The sequence below is a fragment of the Gymnodraco acuticeps genome, unplaced genomic scaffold (assembly GCF_902827175.1).
Source record: "Gymnodraco acuticeps unplaced genomic scaffold, fGymAcu1.1, whole genome shotgun sequence".
NCBI classification, from domain to species: domain Eukaryota; kingdom Metazoa; phylum Chordata; class Actinopteri; order Perciformes; family Bathydraconidae; genus Gymnodraco; species Gymnodraco acuticeps.
This window is the reverse complement of record NW_022991977.1, coordinates 57481-75719: the sequence shown is the minus strand read 5'-3', so window position 1 is coordinate 75719 and position 18239 is coordinate 57481. Positions and strand designations below refer to the sequence as shown.

Genomic DNA, 18239 nt, shown 5'->3' with positions numbered 1-18239 from the left:
GTCGTCACAGAGAAGACAGATTACCTTACCTCCGTCTTTTGTTTTCTGTGTATAATGATATGCGGTAAAGGGAATCTTACTGTACTTGTACACAACTATTCCCAGAGGTGGGTACGAGTCATTGCAACAACAAGATTCAATACCTTGCACTCAACTCCAAAGTCATAGTTGACAAGTCCTTAACTTCGAGTTTCGAGTCCTAAACAAGTCATAATATGCTCTTCACCAATTTGACTGCCTGTTTTGAAGTTTTTTTTTGTTCATGTAAACAAAATTATCTTTTTTACGACTGTCATTCAGTAACTTTAGTTTGCCCCGTTTCTCTCCTGCAACGATATTGGATGCCATTGGATTGGTTTAAACAGCATGAATCGTGGAAATCAAGTGTCGATTTGAAGGGACTTGACGATGTGATTTTTGACCAGGATATTCATTAATTTTTGGAATCCTTTTTTATCTTTGAGCTTTGAAGAAGGTTTTCTAAGTCAAAAGTCTAAGTAAAGGCACAATCCAAATTGAGACCAAGTCTTTTTGATTTCGTCAGGATGAGTTTAAGGTCATTTAATTAATTAAGTCATGTGACTGGAATCAAAGTGTCTCTTTATTATTTTCTTCAACCACAATGACTGAAACATTCTAGAATGAAAATGCACAATGCCTTGAAGTAAGTTATAAAATGTAAAGCAAATGAAAGCACTATGGACCTTTCTAGAGTGAATGAATGAGAGGTACAAGGTGTTAGAAAGTAAAAATAAACTGCCAGGGTTTGTGTAAAAAATGTGCCTTACTGCCATTAGAGAGGAAGCTGTGATTCACGAGGACTCAACTAGCCGAAATACTTTTTTGGCCAACAGTCTAATGAATGTTTTACTGGGGTGACAAGAATACTGGTGTCCAGCTGTGGCTGCTGTAATGGGCCCGGCGCTGATCATTGAAGTTGGAGTTTTAGCTCATCTCGAGTCACAGTGAGGGAGCAATTGCCCACCTCAATGCCCTGCTGTTTGAGCTGAATATCTGATAGTTGTCTGGAAAGAAGGAAGGGGTCTTACAGGGAGGAAATGGGGTGATGTGGGGGAAGGATGGGGCCAAAACAGGGACAGGGGGACTATGGGCATTGGGACTGGTATCAAATTACAAGAGCATTTCTAACAAGCATGTACGAAGTGGTCTAGTTTGCTTTTCTCGACTTGCTGTCGTTTCTACACTTTTTCTTTGTCTCGGAGGGTGTGGTGCTTTTTTTTTTTTCAACAAGTCATTTAGCATACCTTCGCCAGTGGTTCCAGATGTGTGATTTACAGAGAGCATGGGAACAGCTAGCAAAAAGAGCTAACAAAAGTGAAGCAAAGGTCCCCAAATTGCAGGGGGAGGAGGGGGGGCTCTCAGGACTCTGTTGACGTGTGAAAGGTTTAAACGGATCCTGTGGTGTCTTCACTACTGAGATGGCTGGTGTTGATTGATGGCCTGGCTGAGTGGTGGGGGCTTCGGAGCCAGTGAAATGGATTAGTACCATTAGCATAACAGTGGATCACACTTTTGTTTCCAGTATGAAATTCAGCTCCACAGTCTATCTCCATAAGCCTATTAGGGACCAGGGTGTCACCCTTTTGTCAACGATCACCTTTCATTGTGTGGTGGATTACTGCTCCCATACAAATAGAGTGCACTGCTCAGGCAGACAATGTAACTCAGTGCTAAAAGATGGAGTAATCAGCAATCACCAAAACATATTCTCTACTTCACTTACATGCACTCTTAATATGTTGGACTCAAGCCCTCGAGCCGCTTATATATGTATATAAGTGTAAACATTGATAGGTATTCAAAGAATGCTGGGCATAGTTTTTTAAAATATTCAACATCCCAACAGGACCCAGTTCTCCTCCTTCCCTCCATCCGCCTTCAGGGGTGGGGGCACAGAGGAAGGGTTAAAGTAACCAGTGGAAGACGGGGTGTAGGGCTGGGCCTCGGTAAGAGAGGAGAAGGGGGAGGCTATATAAAAACTGACAGAACACAAGTGGTGCTTTATTCACACTGTCCCGCTCTGGGTAAGAGGAAACCCCTAACTGCTCCAGCTCAACCAACTCAACCTTTTTCTCCCTCCCTTTTCGCTCACAGCCTTCGGACGTGTGCACGCTTGGGACAAGAATGGCAGCATCATCCGTACAGAAAACAAACGGGCCCCTCAAAATGTTGCCGTTTGCATTGCTTCTCATCGCCTCCTTCTTAAATGGTGAGTAGTAAAAACATGCTTTATGAATGAGGGTAAACTTCTCTGAGATCGTAAGGCCATCCTTAGGGAGGGAGGGGGGGCCAGGAGGGGTGGGGTCGGGGGTGGAGGAGTGTTTGAATTGTCTTTGAGTTGAAACCAGGTTTTAACCCTACAACTCTTTTACTCTCTGGAATCTTTTTATGTCCCTAAAACAGATCTATAACTGGTATTCCTTTTTGAAACAGTTTTAAATATACCTCCTCCTTCAAGATGCAGTCAGAAAACATTACTTTGGAGAACCTTAGCTAACAAAGGGAATGTTTTAGAGAGAGGTTTGAAATGTGTATGTATGAAATGATGATAATAGATTTCCAGATCTCTATTCTGAATTTATACATTTACAAAATAGAGTCGTTTTATCTCGTGAATTTACTTCTTTTTTTAATCTGTTATTATTCCGATTCAAACTATTTTTGAACCTCTGGCGCTATGTTTGCTATTTCATTGAGCGGATTCCCACGATCTTGAAGGACTTTGAAAATGTTTTGTATTTATATTTAGCCGTGGAACGCGAGATCAGTTGAAGTGTGTGTGAGAAAAGGGTGTGGAGTATGGTCGTTAATGTGCGTTTCGAATGTGGCCGTGCTGATATAGTGGGAGCTTTATTGAGGCATCGGGGACGACTGTGGCTGTTCAACTATGTGTAGAGACGGCTCACATGGCTGAGCTCTATATACAGCAAGAAGGGCTCATCTGGAATGGAACAACTCCATCCATCAGCTGTATTAAAACTATCAACAACTTCCTACTATCTCATCTTTCTTAACCAATCAGAAGGGTGGGACAACAATCTAATTCAGGTTTTGTTTCTGATATTGTAAGATTTGCTTTTTTTCCCAATGTGTATATGATTTTCCTCTCACTTAAAGGATATTTAGCCTTACTTTAGTTTTTTGTCAGTAGTTCAACCCAAGAACATTTAAAAAAACGTATACGAGAGTTAACCAAGACCATAAAACCAAGAGCACATTCTTTTTCAAATGTAAAACGTATTGCTTGTACTTGCTTAAGCATTACGATGTAGATATATACAGACTCCTGGCAGGCAAATAACTAGGAGATGTATCATGTGGTGAATACAAATATCTGTGAAACTTTTTAGACGGATGATTGTTCCATCCTTCAATAGTGGCCGAGCCAAATCCAATCAAAATAAACACAGAGAAAGACCAAGATGTCAAAAGAATTGCGCTGAGAACAAACTAAAGCTTTATTATCATCTGGAGTGCTCTGTGTTGTGGCTGGGAATGAACCCCACGCTGAATAGCTTAATTCAAACCTCCTGTCTTGTTCATGGGATATAGCTTATGGGAATGAGATCATCAGCAATGAAAGACATCTGCATCGAAAAATTGCCTGGCCATAATTGTAACTTATAGTTTCTGAACCAGAGAAGAAGAAAAACCTCTTTACAAACACTACAATGTTTAGCTTTTGAAAATAACCCCGGGTTGCTAAAACATAGCAATGTGTTACAGACCGCAGTTGGACCTTGTGCCTTATACAGCAGACAAATATACAGCAGATATTGGAGAGCAAAAACAAAAGGAGAACAGCAATGTTTAACTCTGTTTCAACTACAGGATAAACCACCTGTCTCCTCTCTGACAGAAATCCCTCTTGCAGTATTATTTTGTAAACCCAGGGGAGGGGAGCGGGGCCGACTTACGCAAGTAGAGGAAAGATGGGCTTACTGTACAACTTTGCTGTGATGAAGTCGGAGCGGATTCACAGATGTTAGTGAGTGTAACCGTTACCCAGACAACGTGGAGGTGGGTTAATGTAACAGAGGCTAGATGATCAAAGACTCTGGGGGAAACCCTTTGTGAGAATGTTGGAGATTTCTTTTAGAAAAGCAGTAAAATGGTTAGATGAAGCAATGAACAGGGAGTTAAAGACTCCTTTGTTTTTGATCAGTTTGCCTCATGTGTGCAAACATGACATTTACATTTCTAAAACTGCACTTAAACACAATTTTCACAATACAGTTTCAGCTCAGTCTGCTGTGAAGTGGTTTTTAGGAGGCTCTGTAGTTAAGCAACAAACCCTGCCCAATTCCTCTGCCAACCCAAGAGCATGTAATTATGTAAATCATTGTTTGAGCTGTACCCATTGAATGGATGCACCAAAGAATCACAGAAACAATGTCAACAACAGAGTGTTCTGTCCTCTCGTGAAGAAAGTGGCACAGAGCGGGCCAAGTCAAATCCAAATGTCAAGTGAGCCAGCGGTGGCAAGTAGATGCCTGGACACACACCACACACACACACACACATACATAAGACCCTAGTGTACTTGGAATAGTGTTTTTGATCCACGCCTAATAGGAGGAAGGCTGCTTTTCCACTTAACAGCTCTGTCTTTGATCTTGTTCCAGACTATTTACAATGTGTGTATTCTTATACAATAAGTGTAGACATGCCAAACAAGCTTCTTCATCAAACAACTAGGTGCCGTTATGTGCTTTAATCAGAGAATCAGATACATGGAAGGGAAGTCAGAGCCTGAGTATCAGATGGCAACACGTCCTGTCAAAAAACTAAATGAAACTTGTGAGCGAACAAATCTTTGCACATCGCCAAAAGTGCACTCCAGTTTGGCGCCTTAATGGCCTACTATTTTTCACTACCACCCCTAAGTGTGTGTGCAAGTAGTATATTTCTTTGTAAGATATAGTATGCCTGAAAATCTCTCTGGACAAAATCAATGTTGAGCCTCTGCTATTGACGCCCAGATCTGCAACAGGATCCCGAACAGTCTACCTGCACACACTCAAACCAGACAGGCTCATTCAAGGTAATGCACGAGGCAGTGAAACTGTAGTGGGGCAAATGTGACGATGTGACGGTGTGTGTGTGTGTGTGTGTGTGTGTGTGTGTGTGTGTGTGTGTGTGTGTGTGAGTGTGTGTGTGTGTGTGTGTGTGTGTGTGTGTGTGTGTGAGTGTGTGTGTGTTAGGAGGAGGAGGGGGTGATATAATGCTCCCAATTGAAAGCAGATGTCATGTTTCCTGATTGTGGTCCCTCAGAAACAGGCATCATGCTTTGGATAAGGGGGCTGCCGTGGCCTCAGGGTGGGGGGGGCTGCCGTGGCCTCAGGGTGGGGTGGGCTGAATGCTGCAGCTGGGCAGCTGAAGTAAGTGCTGCTTCAACAGGCCTGATTGAAACCATGAGATCCAGTTGCTTTTCAGCCAAGAGGGAAGAATGGGCAGGGTTCTGCTATTAATCGCTGTGGCAGGAACGACAGGGGAGTGGGGGGGGGGGGGTGCACTGGGGGTCAAGATAGTGGGGTCAGCGGTCTGTTGTTTCAAAGAGGATAGAGTTGCAGAGCATATTTAACCCTGAGGGATGTAGCTCCAATGTCCCATTCCTCAGCACGCTATTACCTCGCAAATTTAGATTCTTCAAGATTTGACTTCAGATATTTAAATCAGGAAAGTAATCTTTATAAGGGAACAATCTAAATGGATGATGCTTTGAGGGAACTCCTTATTGGACTAAATATAAGGAGAAATATAAAGAAAGAACGGTTTTATTATTCTATTTTTCAAAATATAAACATCTGATTAACTGCTAGGGCTTCGATTGAAAGAAAGTGAACCATATTAAGCTTTTTCTGTCCTTTCTTAGAGTAAGTTTTAACATTAAGAAGATAACATAGGACTATATTGCAGGATAATTACAAGAGGCCAGAATATCTCTAAATAAAACGGGTATTAAAGACTGATTATTTCACTTATTGTTTTGTCTCCACCCTCAGTTCTACTTTGAAAATCCATGTGGAGAGTGCTGGAGGGCTGGGGTGGAGGGGGTGTGAGCTCTTGGATCAAATGTCTATTCAATAGATGCCAGAGTGACGTCAGGGAACCTCTGCAGAGGTGCTCTGACATTACAAAGTTGAGCCAGGTCCAGAGGCAGCAGCAGAAAGAAAATTACACTTAATGGCCGTTAAATTAGGAACCTTTCGCAATTTCTCAACATTCAATTCCCAGATAAGGTCCAATAAAAGGATTCAAATGATGTGCTGTTCATGCTGCCCCTTCCCACAGACCCCACTCAATCAATACTCTGGAAGAAACTCATACATAAAGTACACAAAAGGAACATTTGCAGGCCATGAAACCCTGAGAGGAAAAGAGGAGGCGAAGTGTTCTAAGAGTGTTTATAGAAGATGTCTGGCTAGAGACACACTCTATTTAGGGAACCTACATGTAGCCTAGAAAGCTGAAAAATAGGTGTTGACACTAGTCAGAGCTGCAAACTTTATTTATGAATAGAAAAATCTTTGATAAATGATATGATATTAGGGTTGGATCGTCATTGTTCAACAATGTGATAACTATTGCATACAACATATGGCAGCAACTTTGACTGGGTGGTCCACTAACGTATGCTGACCATTATATCCTCACCATGCCCCATTACACAGCACAGGATTTTCCCCAACAGAAGCAGAGAGAGCCTGGGGGCCCAAAGGTGGAAGGCCATATTTTTGGGGTTTAACTGGGACTGTGGGACAAAGCCATGGGAGGGTGTACCCATTCAAAACACCCAACAGCTTGTGCATGTCTCAGATAGAAGACACACGAGAGAGCTTGCACAGTTACAGATGTACAGTGGTTGCAGATGTATGCGCTACACTGAGAAGATGGCGTGCAAAGTTGCGCAACATGGGGAAATTACTGTACATATTCATGAAATCATCCGTGGTTAATTAAACAATCCCCCTCTTTGAGATTATACTACAATGTTTTAAAACATGTGCCTTTAACTTTTCTCTGGAAACAAACTCAGAACGTTGATTGAAATGCTGTATATTTTGGTATTTGGTATCACATAAAAACCTTTAGTTTTATAAGCAATTCAACTTAATATGAAATACTTTCTGTCCATAAAAGGAACAAGAAGAAATTCATGTAAAAAGCGGTATAGGAGGTTATGCTAATAAAACATTTGACATGTGAAAAATGTGTTGAGAAGCAAGCTGTATAGACTAAAAACAGGTGACGCTTTCGGGTTCATGGTAGGGAAGTAGTTGTTGCCATATGTCTCTAGGCATGTTGCTTTACATGAAACATTTTGGAGGTGCGAGGACTGAAGCCTACGCCTCACCTCGATGGAAGCCTGGGATTACGTAGCTGTGCGTGACTAGGAGAGGGCGCGCAGACGGAGGGAGAGTCGGGAGGGTGGAGGGTGTTGAGCTGCAGGCTTGTCTTCTTCCAAGCCTGCCACATTTTTCCATCCGGAGTCCCAAGAGATGGGGGGGGGGGGGCGAAGCATTTCAAGACTGCAGCCGTCATTCACAGCAATCTAGTGGGAAAATCTTCAAGAGAGCAATGAAGTCAGGGCCGGGCTGTATGACATATTATGGAGTCAGGGCCGATTAGGTTTGCCGTGTTCGTGCGCTGATAGCAAGACTCACGAATGATCACTGATTTCTTGGACGCTTTCTGACATTACACACAAAGAAGGAATAGAAGTCAAGTCTGTTTGTTGTGCAAGGGTCAGGGGGTGTGAGCTGATGAACAGTATGTTTCAGTGGAATGGTTTCAGTAGAATCAGTGATTCATCACCTTTAGCTGTGGCTATCGTTGAGTAGTGGGGAAGTGAGATGGTGATGGGTTACACAGACAGGAAGTGTGCTGAGCAGGGCAGCAAAACACACCAAGACACCTCTGTGTTAATAACAACAAAGTTAGAGGTCAAGGCTTCAATTTCATTCAAAAGAAACCAGTAAACTGCATGCAGTTCCCTTTGTCTTCATAAACACTAAAACATCATCATCAGAAAAGTCGCAGAACTTCATGGTTGTTGTGCAACAAGCCATGAAAAACAAATCTAGAGTTGGACTGAAATTGCCTGAATAAAAGCAAGACTGGAAGCTTTCAAGTCTAGAAGAAAAACAAAACAATAAAAGGGCGGTGACTCAGATCTTACCGCTTCTGCAAATGTTGGTCATAAGTGGCAATTACTGTATAGCAGAGGTTTCATTCCATCTGAGCTGTGGTGTGTCAGGCAAGTGTCTGTCTGTAATGATGAATGCTGAGAATGCTTACTGGCTGTGTATTAACAAAAAGACACATGGTGTTATTGTGTCTGAAGATAAATAAGGATGTTTTGCTTTATGAAAATGAAGCAGCCCAGTTTTACAAGAGTGCTTGAGATGCCATGACATAATAAGCTAAATACTTGGGAAACGGTGATCTTTTACAGTTTGGATTAAAAAAATCCTAATCTTTCAATCAGGTTATTCAAACAGGGAAATTGTGTTTCATATAATGCCAGTTTGATTGTGGTTCTCTCCATTTGAAAAAGGAAATGTGAATTCATTTCCTCTCACTCACCACAGCATCTCCCCAAAATCCCATCAAAGACTCCCCAAACCCTAAACTGTAACTGAAAACTAAAATATAGCCATCAGCATCAATCTTGAGGCGTTATTATTTTACAACAACACTGACATAGCTTTACTCCCCATGATGCTACAAATCACCTGATAACAGAAAGTGATCACAGAGGCTGAAACAACACATTTCAGCCTCTGCACTCTAACACTGCTGTGTGTCACATTTGTATGGAAAACCCTGATTTATGCAAGACCATGTCACCCATTCTGAACCCCATCCTTTCCGGTAACATAAACAGATAGACCACACAGGGACGGTGAGGGGTGGCAGCTGTAGGCTACAGGCTGCAGACTCCAGGTCTAATGGACAGACTTAACAAGGTTAGGGAGTCCTTGACCTGTCGCTGGTCCACACCCACGCTAATGCTCCCAATGGTACACTGGAGTCGGGGAGGATTGTGGGACGAGGCAACATTCTGACTGCATAGTGAAACCTGACCATGTGTACCACAAAGCTTTCTGGGCCTTTTATTGTGGGCTTGACAAGGGCAAGAAAGTAAAAACTGCTTTAAAGGTCAGTGGCTCTGATGCATTTTCTCATTTATTTGAACCAGTTACAAATTGTAGACTTACTTCCCGTTAGACACAGAATGACAGACAGCTGCAGTTGACAGTTGCTGGCACTAAAGCATGCCAAAAGACCTCCTGGGAGATTATACTGCCCCATGTGCTAGCACGGCACACACACTGTTTACTATGTGCTGGTGGCACCTGCCTGTCACAATGATTTATCTGAGGAAGTCAGTGGACATGTGTCACAGTGCCACCACTGTGTGAATGTGTGTGCCTCAAGTGTGAATATCTCAAGTACTGACTAGAGACAACCATAAGGAGACTATAGGGTGTATCAGTGGTAAAAAAAAGAAAGCTATATTGTACAAGGAAGGTGCAAGAGGATGACAAACATGCTTTGTTATGGTGTCAAATTGTTTAAATAAGTTGTAATTTAACACAAGAGGCAAGCAGTCAAGGAAATATCATTTTGAAAACACTAAACATTCTAATCTGTTCTACATTTCAAACTATTAAAATCTATGTTTCAGTTTACCTCTGATGTACAGTACATGGTGGAAATATCTTGATCAGATCAGCTATGTTTGCTCGGAAAGTTTGAAAGGAATTTGAAGTGTGCTCTTTTGTTAACCTAAAAATACTCGCACAGAAAAAGACACAACGGCTAAAAACAGTATTGTAAACAAAGTGTGAATGGCAGTAAGAGTTATTACAACAGGGGGAAGCAAACTTGGATTAATTAATAACATGAAATCAATCACAAACTCAATCTGGCAGCCAGTGCAGGAAACATGGTAATGAGATCTGCAGAGGTAAGGCATTATGGGAATGTTTTGAGAGTGAGGTAATGTTGTTGTTCATAGACAGAGAGGGAAATCTGGGTAAAAGAAAAGCATGCTAGGTATTCTGGTTTGACTCTTGGATCCTACACTTGCAATTTGACAAGTGGAAATCAGAGCGATAAAGACTCAGCTCATTAGCTCAGCGGCTGCAGGGTGTGGTGCACATTGGACTCATTTGCACGGAGAATGAAAATGTGCCCTGAGTTATCCAGCTTATTAAAAACTTTGCAAGTTGAAGTCATTTACAGCTGAGAGAACCTGACTAGAAATACCCTATCACGACTTTGATTTAGTGTTGCAATTTATCAAGGACTCTCCCCAGAGTCATACGGATCCCTGACACATGGAAAATGGTATAAAGACCACATCATTAAAAAAAGTTACGTTTTCAATGGCATCATTACTTGGCACCTTCCAGCGGCACATTTCATCTGCACATTCAACTGGAAAACAAGACTACTCAAATGTATATATTTCATCAACTTATTTAGTTTATCTCATTCTTGCCTACCGTAAATTAAGTCACTGTTACCACAGGATCTTTTAAAAAAACCTCAGGGTGAGAACGATTCAATTTCAAAGTAAATGACTTCATGATGTGATCTGTGGTTCTGAGCAGATCTGTTATACTGCAATAAGATCTTTGACCTAATCTTACATCACTGTAGAGCCTCGAGGGACTGAAATCTCGATGGGAGCACACCAAAGAGCATGAGCTCATGCATTAGAAGATAATTGATGTTACAATAGCACACTGGTGAAAACTACCAACCACCTAAGCTCTGAGCTAGTACCTCACATAACAACGCTATCATATTATGGCAGCAGAACTGAGTTGAAGTGGAGTTACACCTTCTGAGAAGCTGGACTTGAGTAGCTGGTAATACAAAATGGAAAAGTGCGCTCACCAGCAGCAGCAAGTGCTCCAAGCAGAGAAATTAGAGCTCACCGTTAGACTTGCACCAGTGATAATGAGATCTCACTTTGGAACATGTGAGCTAGCTGTCTGCAAATTACTCACATCCTTTTCCAAGCTGTCTGGACTCTGAATTGAAAAAGTCTTGCCACGATTTAAAAGACCAATATGCTACTTGATGTTAAACACAATTATATAAATATGCTAGTGTGTTTTTTCAAACAATGTGACATGAAGCTTTATTTTTGATTTGACAGGAGGAGTCACAGCACAGGATCCAGAAGTTGTAACAGGGACGGTGGCGCCTGTGTTCGCACTGGAGCTCGCACGAGGAGACGGGGATACAATGACATCAGAAGCTACTGGTAAGAAACACTGAGCACAATTATTCATACTGTGTATGTTTTCTCTATAGATTGATGTGTCAGCTGGAAAGAAGAACATCAACCTATTTCGCTTGCACACTATAGAACAACATTAAGTCAATACAAATATAGTTTGACAGTCAATCCATGTGTGTGCTGCTATAAAATCGATTCATTATATCCTTAGACCTTCCTCTGTAAACACAGCCATCAGTCTCTGCCAAAAGATTACCAACACTACAGTGTATGCTTGATGATGTGTAAAATAGATAAAAAGATAAGAAAGAAATTCTAAAAACATGTTGTAACTATACTGTTTTGCCAAAGCCTGATCGATTCAAACCCTTCAAGTTGTGTTCTGGAATATATCAACGTGTATGTTTATTGCAGGCCCCAGGTTGCATGAGTAGTTGGTTGCTTATTAGTTTATTATCATGTACATCACCTGTACAAAAACCTCTGAAATGCCACGAATCATCAATTAACATCTAAAGTGGATGTATTTGTTCAGAGTCAGGGGGTCCACAGATCCAGGTTTTCCCTAGTCTATCTCCAGTGAGTGAAGCGACTACGCCAGCAGCAGCAACACTGGCAGCTACACCAGAAGCCATCGACAGTAACGACAGCAGCCATGTAGATACAGAGAAGTCAACAGACGATACACCGGAGTTTACGGTTGAGGAACATACTGAGATGCCCAAAACGGAGGAACCAGAGACCCCAGCACATGTGCCTGCCAGAGGGGACGGCCCCGACAATGTACCACAGGTAAGACAAAGAAGTCCTTTCAAATCCCTCAGCCTGTCATAAAGTTATTTAGATATGAAGTCCCTGGTTTGTAATATTCACTCTGGATATATACAGTATGTGCACAGAAACATGTCCTATGATAGTAACCAGTGCAATCAAATACTAGTGCTATGTTGTCTATTTAGTCTTCACTATTATACACTTTTTATCTATCACATTTTCAAATGTTTAAATGGCATTAGGGTTTTGGTTTCAATGGTCTACAAAGGCCAACATCCCAAAGTTCACGCCAGAGGGAGTTTCTCTCCCACACACTTCCCCCCCCCCTGCCTGAAACGTCTTGATTGTAGTCCTTCGCGCTTCTATTGGCTAGTGTATGTGATAGGTTAAGGGCTAAGATAAGGGGTTGACCAATCACAACAGAGCCGGCCAGCGAACCAATCAGAGCAGTCTGGGCTCTGGTTTCAGACAGAGGGTGAAAAGAGGTGCTGCAGTATGAGAAAAATAAAGACCTTTTGAACATTAAAGCTTGTAGACATGTCACAGTAGAAGCACAACATACAAATATGAACCTGAGAATGTGCAAAGGGCCCCTTTAAGGACTTATGGAAGTCATTTTGGTTGTGTCTCTGTCAGTTTGTATGAAATGTTTTGTTTCTCTTTCAATACTTAGAACAATGCTAAATAAATACCATGTATTATTATTTCTATCTGCAGCCGGTGCTCAAGGAAGATGTTGTCTGTGTCAGCAAAGAGGCGGTCGAGGACAAAAACTCTGTCAGTCTAAAACTCAAGGCCTCCTCCAACTGTGTAAGTTCAGAAAGCACCTCCTTCTGTCTGTTTATGTACACCTGCTCTTTACAGTAAAGGTGGTCTGTGCAGCAGAAATCTTACAGGGCCGTATGATCTTGGCGGGGTGCAAAATGTTCTTGCACATGCATGCTTCCACACATACCAACAAAGTACACAGAAGAAAGTAAAATAGTCTAGCTTGGTTTTGATGCCATTCTGAGTTGGCCATGAGCTTACTGAACATAAGCTCAGTAGGAATCTATTCCTTATTTATGACTGTTTCATCTCCATTTCCCATAAATCAGTGAAGCTGGAGAAAATCCAACATTTTTAACATAGTCTTCTTCTTTTGTCGGGTGGAAAGTCCAAGAGATTCCTTTTGCATGTTAGGCAGGGTATGGATTGAGCTGTGAGGGCAGAGGGAGGGGAGCACCATGGGTGGGCTCAGTGCTGCCGTGGAATATGTGATGTACAGAGGCCTGGCATCGCAGTGTGGAGGCGTTTATGTTCAGAAACACACATTCCTCAATTTCTCAGGTTAACAGCCTTGAGTTCTACAGGAATCATGGCACTCATGTCGATGTCTGCAACAACTAGATGTGATTTCAGCTCACGGAGAAAATACATTATTTATCATTCAAACAGTGTGTTAACAGCTGAAAAGAGAATACACAATAGAGCTGCTCTTGGGTTCTTGGTCATAAACATCAAATATAAGCAGAGAAGTCATATTTGTTTTTAAAATATTGAAAGAACTGGCTTACGTTAAGTTATCCAATTTGGTATTTCTGATCCGAGACTGAGAAAGGATGATGGGGTTGTAAATAAAGCAGGTGTTGGTGATAACTCAAATCCAGCTGTTTCCTTAAGAAATCCAGCCGTTTCTGAGCTCTCTTTGCACAGAGATCAAATACAGAGCTTCCTATGATCAAGATTTCCAGGAAGAGGTCACTGTGTCCTACCCATAGCTGTGCATCTAACAATCTGATCTTGGATCAATGGCTCCTACAGTGCAGCAGATCCTGATGTTTGGATTACAGATGATATCAGGGAAAAGGTTGTGCACTTATCCTTATCGGATTAAAGACAACAAAAGATGAGGAAACAGACAAAGAGGGATAAGAGGCGGAGTGGAGGATTCAAGGCGTTATTGTAGGCAGCTATTGAGATTTGGGATAACTTGAATTTCACATTGTGCAATCTAGAAATTAATCATTTCAACTGTTCAAATGTTGAAACGAAAAATGTTTCAATACTAATCATCTTTTATGTTGGTCTCCTCGCAGGAAGACACAAAAAAGAAGATTGAAAGTGTTCTGCAGGAGCTGTGTGGTGAAGACTGTAAGCTAGAGATCTACCAGGAGGACAACACAGACGAAATCATTGTATCTGGGAAATATGTTGAAGGCGAGTGACGTCCTGTGGTAGTGAATATGATACAAAAAGATAAACAAAGTACTCATCATAGATGTAGATGTAGTGACAGGAAAACACTAACAAACATATTTTCTTTGTATTATTTGCAGATGACGTTGCAGGCATGGCTGAGAAGTTCAACAATGACAACATCAAAGACATGGTACAGTACCACGTATATTTTGCTATAGAAATTATATTTATCATGTCCTGATTGTGCACTAGTATAGTAGTGGTGTGGCATTGTGAATTATTCAGATCATTCTGGAACTGCAGCGTCATGTATAAGCTGGTATTCAATGTCACATATCCAGCTAACATCACACCATGCAATATAAAGGGACATATCCACACGACTCAGCCACCACAGATTTTCTGGTTGCCTAATAATCAAACTAGACAGGGGAATATACTGGGGAGAAGCAAAAAACTGACTGAGTGTGAAGACTTAAATCCTCAAGCTGCCAGATTGTCAGTTTGAGTGACAAACAAAAAGCCCACAAACAGACCATTTGTCAGCTGCAAAGCATTTTCTCTACTACCCTGGGAGCAATCTTGGGTTATGGGTGTGCCTGTCACACCCCTCTGCCTCTTTGCATTCCACATGCACTACGTTTCAGTTTTTACTACACTTTAGACAGAATAAACCTTTGGTAATTTAGCAGTGTTTCAGCCAGTCTATAATGCCGTCCGCTCACCGGCATCTTTTTGTTTTGACACTTCTTTGAAGTAAGAGGAAATACTGCCAACTCTCTAGATACATCTTCGTAAACAAAGGCATTGGGTGGGGTTGTTTCCTTTCTAGCTTTAAGACACGATAGATAACATTAACCGGATAATAAAAAGATTTCCTCCTGCTGGTATAACAATGTACACCGTAACACCTTTTTGTGTACGTCATGTGTTCATGCGTGTCGGATACAGTTTGTACCTAGATAGGTTTATAGGACTTGTTTGTAGACACAAACACATGACTCGTGTTTTTCGTTCTTGTTTTTGTCCTCAGACGGATGTGGAGGAGGCTAGTCCTCGTTGGGGGAAGAGCTCTAAGCTGGTTCTGGTTTCCTTGCTGCTGGCTGGCCTGTTGCTGGCTGCTCTGCTGGTAGCCGGTTACTACCTCAAGACCCATCGCAAGAACTCTAAAGGAGTCAGACTGGTGAGTGGATTAATGGAGGTGTCACTGTTAATGCCTTCTGAACCAAAAATCTGTAGTTGTTTATACTTCGGGAATCATTAAAATTGTCCAAGACATCATTGTTCATCATGTGGTTTAAGTTATTATACCAACCCGACTACCTTTAAAATAAATCCCACGTAGACATGTTCTTTCTATCCTGTATTACCTTTGGTGCTTAAACTGTGTGGAGAATAACATCATGTGTGGCAATGACGCAATTACCTTTACTGACCTAAGCTTAAATAATTTGGCCCCACAAGATCCAGTTCACTTAGGAAATTGAACAGCGTGACTGTGTACATATGGATTTTAGGTCAAACATATGGTTATCCTCCGGTCAATTCCTCACTCAAGGGAGGACATGCTTGACTCACATGTCACGTTAACTCAAAGCAACATTGGTGCTTTATGCTTTTTTCTACTCCAAATCCAATTGCAGGGGGCAACAGATGGTTTTAGTTTTTACTAAAGCTCATGAAATCACTTCTCAAAGCGTTTACATATGGGGGCACACCCATATGACTGTTAGGATGAAAGAGATTGCTGAATTGCCTATGCTTGTTGTCTTATTTAATATTATTGAATAAGTGTCTGGCAAGGGAATGAACTGTTATCCCCAATTTTCTTGCAGAAAGACAAAGCATATCCCCAAACTTTAAAAAGTCCTTAACCAAAGGTTCAAGGGTTTGTTTCAGCTAGAACCAAAATGAAACAACAAACATGCATGCACATTGTTAACCACCCAGTAGTAAAACAAATTACCAAAATGCTTCTGAGTGCTCACAGATGAAACCATTAAACCTCATTAACAAAGAATGCATTTGTTAAACGCCCAAAACAACTAATTTTCAACAACACCCTTTCTTGCTTTTTTTGGCATGTCTAAGTTGACAGTAAAACTAAACTTGTTGGTTTTAATGTGCATCTTTAACGTGAGCTCTGATGGTCGTGTTTCTCTTTTCCTAGGCTGATACCTTCCAAGTGGATGAGGAGAACCAGGCTAACACCCTGGTGTCAGTGGCCCCTCTACCCCAGGAGCCCGTCGACAAGCCCACCACCAATGGGGAGTCTCCACCAGAAAATGGGACCAACCCCGGACCCACCACTAACGGACACTCTGCCACCCAGAGCCCGGTAGCTGACACAGAGATGTGAATCTCGACACCCATGACATCCTGTTCTACCCATCACCCTCCAGGACACACTACCCACAAGCCCCTCTGCTGCCTCAGAGACTGTCAACACTGACACAAATTCAACAAGAATCCACCAATTACATTCACCTCCCCTCTTCCACACTGCAAATCTCAAGACAATGATGAAGCTCATGACTATGATGACGATATTGACAATGCCTGTAATGTGAAAAGTTAGGGATCACTGGCCTTTGCTGGTGTCAAGAGGAGCCTACATACGCTGTGTTTGGGACTGAGGCTGCTCAGCAGGGAGCTGACTGGGATTTGTTAACTGCCCTGACTTCCATCTAGTTGTACAATCATTGTAGAAAACCCAAATAATGCCAAATATGTGCTGTTGATTCCCAACAAAGAAGGAGCCAATGCTCTATTGTGTTAATGCACAAATGTGGTGCAAGGAAACCAATGAAGCCAGGCAGTTGAAAGAAGACCAGCTTTTGTACAGTTTTTTAAAAAGGACTGATGCTCACTGCTGGATTTTTTTTTTTCAGGAAATGATGTTTTCTTTTCCTTTCTATTTGCCTCGACCTTGTTAAGACCTTTAAAAGTGTGATATGGGCAAAAAGGGAAAGAAAAAAACATACCATTTCTATTTACTGAATATTTTCTATATTTTCTCACAGATTGTCAAACTGAAAAGTGTTACAAATACAACTGCCATTTTCGTAAAAGGAATTTCTTGTTACCGTTCTTAACCATTCTTTAAGTATTAGCAATGTACAAAATAGATAAATGACACGGCAAGCATATTCTTTGGTTTTAGTGATGATTAAGTAATGCTACAAAGTTATTCATAACATGGAAATGTCAGCAGAAAGCTATTAGTATTTGCCTCAATTCTTTAGACTGATAAGCATAATTAACAACATGACGTTTAATTGGTCCAAATTTAATTGGGAAAGGTCGGAAAGTACATTTCTATTTTTGTGATATTGTGGTGATTTCATGATGACATTAGTGTACAGTTTTAGTTGTTCTATAACACATCGAAAGTTTACTCTCACTATTGTCTTTCTGAATAAGAAGGAGCAGCAGCATTTTGAAATTCAGAGAAAAAGGGAAAAACACAGAAAAACTAAATTTTAAAGAGTTTTAAAGTTGAGAAACTGATATATGAACATAAAGCAGGTTCAGCATTCCCGAGTTAGACTTTATCTCCTTGTTGATATTAAACCTGTTTTACATCTGTGGTACACATTTAGCTTCTCTATGGAACAACTGGCTGCGTTCGTAATGTACTGCATGTGTAAATAAGCCTGCTTTCTATGTTAGTATTACCTGTGCCTGACTCATAAACTGTGATTGTTGACAATATCTTTGTGGGGTCGTCTTAAGTTTGATTCTGTGGAGCTTACTTGATTTTTGAACCGAAAGATTTAAATACATACATCAAAATTCCTCTACCCTTTTTTTCACATTATGAAATGTTTAGCTGTACTCAGGAATGTACAGCATGTACATTTGTTCTGTATACAAGATATGTGGTTTCCAATGGTTTTTAACCCAGCTACTTGGCATCTGTTGTCTACCATCTAAACATAGAGTATAGAAGAACTACATACTCATTATCCTTAACGACCAGTCAAACAGAATAAGTCCC

General features: G+C 41.3%; 1 protein-coding gene across 1 annotated transcript; it reads left to right on the top strand.

Moving 5' to 3' along the window:
- Nucleotides 1-1944: 1944 nt before the first annotated feature.
- LOC117536225 (hematopoietic progenitor cell antigen CD34-like) lies at nucleotides 1945-17953 on the top strand. The gene is made up of 8 exons (XM_034201013.1): nucleotides 1945-2230; nucleotides 11201-11308; nucleotides 11820-12076; nucleotides 12776-12868; nucleotides 14137-14257; nucleotides 14377-14429; nucleotides 15273-15422; nucleotides 16410-17953. Exons 1-8 carry the CDS (start codon nucleotides 2146-2148, stop codon nucleotides 16596-16598), a joined length of 1056 nt encoding a protein of 351 aa, XP_034056904.1. The 5' UTR covers nucleotides 1945-2145; the 3' UTR covers nucleotides 16599-17953.
- The last annotated feature ends 286 nt before the right edge of the window (nucleotides 17954-18239 follow it).